General features: G+C 30.6%; 1 protein-coding gene across 2 annotated transcripts in view; it reads left to right on the top strand.

The window, feature by feature from the left end:
- Window positions 1-8,329, top strand: part of LOC127739021 (serine/threonine-protein kinase PAK 4-like) — a 29,417-nt gene that overhangs the window by 1,986 nt on the left and 19,102 nt on the right. For both annotated transcript variants that reach the window (XM_052250582.1, XM_052250581.1), the window contains exons 2-3: window positions 3,582-3,834; window positions 5,552-6,235. In XM_052250582.1, coding sequence (XP_052106542.1) covers window positions 3,628-3,834; window positions 5,552-6,235 — 891 coding nt within the window. In that variant the 5' untranslated portion in view covers window positions 3,582-3,627. The remainder of the gene's footprint in view (window positions 1-3,581; window positions 3,835-5,551; window positions 6,236-8,329) is intronic.

The raw sequence follows: 8,329 nt of genomic DNA, 5'->3' as shown, positions 1-8,329 counted from the left end.
GGAAACATTTTCCTTTCTCTGTTTGTTTGTTTTAAATAATTTAAGTCACATTATACATCAGAACTGTGTTTGAGAAACCCAAGTGATTATCAATGCTCTGCTTATTGTGAGTTTTGCTGTATATACGATATAGGATTTACACTGCAGGGACGAAAAATTTGTTCTTATTTCTTTTATAATAACTCCATTGCAAGAGTGTACATGTATCCATATTATAAAAAGAAAAACAGGTTTGATATGGCCTGTAAACAAGGAATTATTTGAATCTGGAATAGTTTTGAATTTTGGAAAATTGATAAGAAATGTATGGTGAGAATTTTAACAATTTCGGAGGGTTTGATATGGCCTGTTACACATGCAGCTAAAACAATGACTAGATTGGAAATACATGTAGGTCTCATTGTTAAAAATTTATGAATCAGAAATCTTTTTGTGACGTTACTAATAAATGCAGCACAAATTTTGATTTTCATCCAATTAAACGGCACACTTTCCATTGGTTTAAAAGGATGGGAAACACACAGCTCACACATGTACAAAATGTAGTGATGTTCATTGACACAAAAAATATCTTTTGATATTATGTTTGTTATAACTAATAAATACATACATGTATATCTGTTTTGATGAGCCCTGTGTTCTATGTTTCCTAGGCCTAAATGTTGTTGAAATTCTTTGTTAACATTCACCAAAATCTCAATTTTTGGCCTACATGGGGTGTAAATGTCAACACTTTTAAAGGAAGGCTCAATAAAAATAGTTCTTTTAATATGACAATTACCTGTTAAGTCCTAATTTTGCAATGTTCTGACTGTTTTGTCACCAACTGCATACTCAATATCAAGTAGATGCTGAATGAATTGTTCTTTGATGACGTGAAAAGGGCTGTCAATTGGCACTGATTTTGAGGCATTGATGTCTTTTTATTCAATAAAGAAATATAAATACACATGTATGATGGTTCAGTTACATTAACATGTACATGTATCTGGTAAAACCATAATGTTCTGCAACTATGATTATTTAAGGAAATGACTGAAAGAGAGTTCTAATTTTGTTCTTGTCATATCTGGTACAAGTTTCTGTTCAATAGAAAGAAAATTTAATTTTAAATATCAGTTTGTACGGAATATCTATTTACAATTTACATTTTTGTTTAAAGTGTAGATCAGACATAATTTCATACAAACTTAAGTGCTAAAACTAATCTGGCTTTTTTAGGTGCATCATCACTGAATGCAACAGAGAATTTTGTGTTGCTTAAGTGCAATTTTTGTGCATCAAAAGTGCAAGAAAAGCACTCTGGAGAAAACTCTTGAATATGTTTCAATACAAACAATGTTAAATGCCTTGATAATTGTACATTACCAGTATATACATGTAGTGGTAGGTGTTGGTCAGCTGGTGTTGGTGACATATATATATATATATAGCCACTATAACATGTATAAAACACCATGATTAGGTGTGATAGATTTTTTGCTGCTACCACCATATGTGTATAATGGCAAATTCTTAATCCACTAGATGTAAGGTGTGTACATGTACTTATTAAATATAATAAAAAAACTGCACATACAAATATTTTGATATCTTATCATCAAACTCTTCTATCTGATAAATACCCCCATCATAGACTTAAGATCTTTTTCAAAACTTTCCAAGGATCAGTTTTATCAGTAATGGTATTCAGATTTTCAAGGTCAACCCATGGCCAATGATACAAAAAAGACTTCTGCTGACCTCCCATAGCTGTTCAAGAATGTGAGGGTAAAGTATGTGAAGATTTATCCTTGAATGTCTCAGATGATCGGAAGTTTTATACACATTTTATATTTACACTGAATTAAAGCTACATATACAGTTCAAACTAAAAATGTGACATCATAAGAGTGGATCTTCATTTGTATTCATTTTCTGATTTGTAACTAAAAACTCTGTTTGTGCTGTTGATATTAGAGAGGATCTGTTAAGTTGTGGGAAGGAAAACAAATAATTTTAAACCCTTGTTTAATAAATTTGTAATGAAACAGTATTTTTAATAACTATTTTTTTAACAGGAATGTTCATAAGGTTTTGATTAAATTTGCAAGACTTAAATGGATTGCAAGAACAGTGTTAATTGGAGTTATTATAAAAGAAATGAATTTTGCCAGTAAATTTAATTCAAAGAACATAAATTTTTTCCTAGTTTCAAGTGATCCTATAAAGAGAACACTCAATTTAGTATAACGGAATAATTTAACAATTGGTAACATCATTAACATTCCATCATACCATTTAAGATCATTTATAAGATGAAAAATGTGTTCATCAATATAACTGATATTTTGACTTATAATATTCTGTTTCCTATGCATTGTATTTTTTAACCAACATGTTATTATGTCCTATCAGATATAACAATGTATGGTCACGACCTCATGTATAATATTCCAGACTCTGTGATAACTCAGGTTGCAGCATTTAGGCCAAGCAAAATCATAATATTGTTGTGTATGATAAAATCTGATGCAGTAATCAGGCTAAGCAAAATGATAAAATTTTTCTGTTGTCGTAATAGAATATGAAATCGGGTGCACTTAAGTGAGGCCATGCATATTAATATATCATGCCCTCTAACATTATAATATCATTTGCAGCATTTAGGCCTTGAACAGACATGATATTCTTAAAGTGTCACTGCCTTAACTACAGTTCATAAAAGCTGTTGCATTGTTGAAGCCATGCCCAAACAATTATATTGTGATGATATTGATCACTGTCTTAATGATGTAAATCAGTGGCACTATTTACATGATTTAGTCTTGACACAGTACAGAAGATACATTGTACTTAAGGGATGAAATTCAGGATTGGTGCAGCATTTTTATAAAATGCTCTAGACTTGAATGGTATATATAGAAGTTAGTACTCTTTCATTTTTATTTACATGTATTACAATGTATGTATAATTTATCACTACAAATTGAATGTGTAGATAAATACATGTGTACATGTACACATCAATTTGTTCCTTGAAAATTTTGACTTTAAATCTTGCTAATAGTCAAATTCATATTCTATTTTAATATTATCATAATTCTGTAATACATGAAAATATAATACATCATAGACACAGTGTCATATTGATTATGATGTTGGTAATAAAAACAGAATAATGGCAGTTTAAATGTCTGGTAGGATTGGCAGTAAAACTTTTAATAATTTTTGTCTTCACTTTCTAAACATTTAAACCATTATTCTATATCTATTAAAAGTGAATAATTGACTTACTGAATGAATGTATGAAGTTTTAAATTTCTGTGTAGAATTACATGTAGTTCAAGGAAAATTGAGCAAAAAGAATTATGAATTAATTTATTAACTTTTTGTCAAAAAGAAAAAAAAACCCTAACAGGTTAATTTAAATGCAAACAGTACATGAGTTACAGCTAACATTCAACACATGAATCAAAACAATACACAGAGATTTTAGGATAAACTCAAAATCAACTCCCCTTTGGCCTAATTGAGTATGTTAAAATGAATTAGATAATAAAAATATTTTTGAAGTGAAAACTTCCTGTCTCTACTTGTAGGTGTCTTCTTCTGATGATTATTTTGGCAACACGGAGATAGGGAATCATGTTTAAGAAAGGAAAAAGGAGACCAGAAATATCTAAGCCAAGTAACTTTGAACATCGTGTCCATACTGGATTTGATAGGGACCAGGGGAAGTATGTTGGACTGCCTCCACAATGGACAGGGATTATTATCCCGGAGGAGAACGATCGGAGGAAACCAATCGTTGATGCCTCTAGGATCACACATACTGAAATTCAGCCCTTAAAGGTAATTATGATACTTACGTGATTATGATTTTGTTTTTGATATTGATATCTAAATTAATCACCAATTAATCTGGTAATTAACATCATTTTTTTAATTATCAGAACACTAATTTGATATGGATATTTAAATTATTAAGTTAGATTTTTATTCTGAGAGAAAATGCCATTGTACAAAATTTTATTGGAACAGTTCATGCTAAAATTTATTATTGTTATTTTATTCTAATGACAAGTATACATGTATAGAGAATATATGAAAATGAATTGAGGCAATTAAATCTTATTATCTTGATTATCTTGAGTCTTTTTTTTTCTCAGTTGATCTATTGACAATGCATTTCATGTGTTAAATACCAGTAAGAGAAATTTTATTCTTCTGGAATGTACTTTTATCATTAGTATAATCAGTATTATAAGTTTATGAAATGGAATTAAAGGTTTTAAAATGGCTCTTGAAGATAAGAGAAAGTTAATTCAAAACATCTTGAAGAAATAATGGTAAAAACATCTGGCGAGGGCTGTTATATTGTCTGTCAAACTGGAGGAAAGATGAGGCAGCATGCACCAAGTCCTCTTCAAACCACAAGAATTACATCATTATCATATCGTTAAAATTCTTTAATGATTCTTAGGCTAATGAAACTTTTTCCAGATTATTTATAAGTCAGAAGTTTGAAATATTATATATAATACTTTGTTTTTAATCTTTAAAAGATATTCCATTTGTCTTTGATACAAATCGATAGTTTTAATGAAATATTATTATAGAGATGTCCTTTTCATTGAAATGATTTTACACATGTACTTAAAAATATATCTCTAATGCAAAAAAAAGACAAAAGATCACTGAAGGAATATTGTTGCTCACAATTTCCATTGTCTGTTCAATTATTCTTCGTATTGTCATTTAATCAAAACTAAGTTGAATTAAAGGAGGTGTGTGTGGTGGGGAGTATATACTAGTGTTGCAGAAACCCATCAACATTGGTGTATACATGTACATGACGTACATTACATGTAATAATTTCTGATAACTTTTTTTGGCATTTTAAGACTAAATGATTTCCTGTCCAATTACACCATTTCAGTTATATAGGTTTGAATTTGTGCATACATTGCTTATTTTATTGATTACACAAATAATTTGACATCAAGGGACCCACACTGTGACTTTTTGTGCTGCATGACAAAATTATATTGGGAAAACAGCCCCCAAATCACACATTTCGCCTTTGAATTATGTAATTTTGTCTTAAATTACATTTAATGACGTTTTCAAGTAAACTTTGGATCAAAACAATAACCTTTTCAAGTAGGCTTTGCATCAAAACAAAACAATTTTATGTCATAGACTATGACATAAAAATGTTTTGTTTCTGTGGGAAAAGTTTACTTTGAAATTGTTATTATAAGTAATCCTAGACATATTCAAGATAAAAATATTAAATTCATAAGTTCTTGTCTCCTTTTCAAGTCCTATTTACCTAGCCCCAAAACCATGAAAATTACACAATTGATTTGATCTTACCAGAATTATTTGTTTATATATAATATTGAAAAATGCAAAACAATAACATGGATTCAAATAGAAACTGAAACATCAAATGAAATGCATGAAAATAAATTGTGATTTGTTCAATAAAATGTCAAATTGAAACTCTGGTATTTTTCAATTTCGAGTTTTATGATATTTCAAATCATATATATTTCTGTTTTAGACAATCATTGGTGAACCAAGACATATGAATGGATATAATCCTGATGTAAGGTCAATAACTGTTGCACGTTCAAACTCATTACGCAGAGCAAGTCCTCCACAACAAAGACGTTATGTTCAAGAATATCCTCCTCTTCAAGAGGATGAACCTCCTCCTCATGATAGGTCATATCAAAGTCGAGGTGGTCCCCCTCAGTATGACAGAGACCAAGAGCGATCTAGGGGAGATCCAAGACAAGAACCTAGAGATTATAACCGCTATCCCACTAACGATCCTCGACGGGAAATGAGAGATCCTCGTGATAGACAGGATCCAAGGGACATTCACAGAGATCCAAGGGATCATAGAGACCACAGAGACCCTCGTGATTATAGGGAGTATCCTCCCGATCAAAGAGATGGACCTCCTTTCCGTGATGGGACATTGGACCGAAGATCTGAGGACCATAACAGGAGTCATAATAGTTCATTTGATAATAGAGACATGTACCATCCAAAACACAATCAACCTCATTTTGATGGACGAGGTCCACAGTTTCCGTATGACGATTATAAACAACACAATCAGATGCCTATGAATGGCAATTCAATGCATCCTCCGGAAAGATTGCCTCGTCATCACGGAGGACCAGATTCACCGCCACATGGACCTCCTAAAAATGGAGCAGGCTTACAGTATGATCGGGTAAGTTGCTATCACAGCAGAAGTTTAAGAATTTGCCGAATTAATGTTGTCATCTGGAAATCTATCAAGTATGGCAAGGGTTGATGAGAGTATTTTTTATCAATAATGATTTTTAATGATCTAGAATTAAAAACACCTAAAATATTTTCAGTATAATAGCATATTACCATAATTAAAGACTGTTGAAAATGTTTTAAAGTTGACATTATTTACTTTAGGTTTTATTGAAAATGTAAGAAAAACAAGAATGTCATTAGTATACTACATGTAGAAGAAAACGTTAAATACATTTTTGTAAAAGTGCTTGGAATATGCAAGATACAGGACGTGAAATTTCATATATGTTAAATATTATTGTAGATTTGTATTTATTTGAATTATAAGAATGATTTGTTTAGAGCAAGTGTGTATATTTACATCTACATGTATGTGTAGTTTGCATGATGTTTGAATGAATGAGAATGTGCTTATAAACCTATTCCAAAAACCTTTACAAAGCTTGCTTACCAATACCATATTTTAGAATTTATGATTTGTTGATTGATTGATTGTTGGTTGCTTAAAGTCCAGTGTTTAGGAATTTAAAAGAGAAATCTGTTTTTGATAAGCATAGTGGAATGAAAAAAAAAGAAATAATGATTATGACATCACATTATACTTATGTGATGTTTTGATTTACTGACTCTATTGGTTTTGGTGGTTTTAGACAAATGAGGTTTCAAATTGAAAGGAAAAAAAAAATAAAGAAAAGGGGAGACAACTGTTTGAAAAACTCAAATGGTCGCACTCGAAGACTGCTTCAAATACAATATATTCACATGCTCACCTCATTATTGCATAATGTGTCATTTTGAATTAACATAACTTTGCCACCTTTAGATAAAACAGATATGTTATATTCTTCATGTAAATATATAGACTATATTCATTTAAAATCAGTTTATTGGATACTATGATTTCATTTTATATTTTGTAAGTGAGAAAATTGAAATTTTCTAATAAAATATGTATTAAAATTTAAAATCTTATGAAAAAGTTAAATTAAAGCCGACTTATAATAACGTATTCAGCATGTCATATGGTAATTGGTTAATCATCCATTGCTTTATGTGCTCAGTCATTAGGCCATTAAAAATTAAAAAGGATTGGGTCTACTTAAATATATGAAATTGTATTATATAATAGAAATTAAATGGACAGTAAACACTGATGAGGATGTTTCAATTGAAAATCACTCTTGATTGTGAACCTGGTGGTTGTGAGTGATTAACTATGAAACTTTGTTACATGTATATTATGAGGTTACATATACATGTACAGGTAGCACCATCTTATCTTGTGTAACAGGCTTACCTTGATTGTGGGAGATCCTGAGTTCATCCCCAGCCAGAGCAAACAAAAAAACTAGAAAATTGGCATTTGCAGGCTTCTCATGATCAGCTAATAACAAATCATTTTGTTAGAACAAAGACTCTGTATAATATTCGTCTGGGCAGGGTGACATGTTTTCAAAATCCCTTCTGACTGTTACTTTTTGAACTAGCATGTTAAAAATCAGGCTCAGTGTTGGTCTAGTACAAGGCAGTGTTCATATTTATATCAAATTTAAATTTTCTCATCCTGATATGTATGTAATATTTGCCACTTGACATTGAAGGTAAATACACCCTCATTTCTATGAATATTTCCATAGGTTTTATATGACAAGGTCATAAATCAAAGTAAAATGAACACCAGCAATCACCCTGTTTTACTGTAGTACATTTACTCACCTGACCACCAGCAGGAGTAATTTTCAAAGAAGTCCTGTTGTGGACAATATATATAGTCATTCATTTGCATTAAAGTATATAACATCATCATGGTCATTGCACAATGTGATGGATGTCAAAATTGAATAATTCATAAATAATTGACTTAATTTCCGTGGAATCAATATAATATTTTATATATTTGGGCCGACATAATAATCTTTCTGGATTTACCTTTTTTTCTGGAAATTTTAAAACCAAAAACTTGAAAGACGATCATGTATTAGTACTTGACGAGCTATATGACCAAAAAAGGGGCCTAAAAAGAATAGCCAAAACTATC

Source organism: Mytilus californianus, unplaced genomic scaffold (genome assembly GCF_021869535.1).
Source record: "Mytilus californianus isolate M0D057914Y unplaced genomic scaffold, xbMytCali1.0.p SCAF_4, whole genome shotgun sequence".
Taxonomy (NCBI): domain Eukaryota; kingdom Metazoa; phylum Mollusca; class Bivalvia; order Mytilida; family Mytilidae; genus Mytilus; species Mytilus californianus.
The sequence above is the reverse complement of the archived record's forward strand: the minus strand, read 5'-3'. Positions and strand labels throughout refer to the sequence as shown.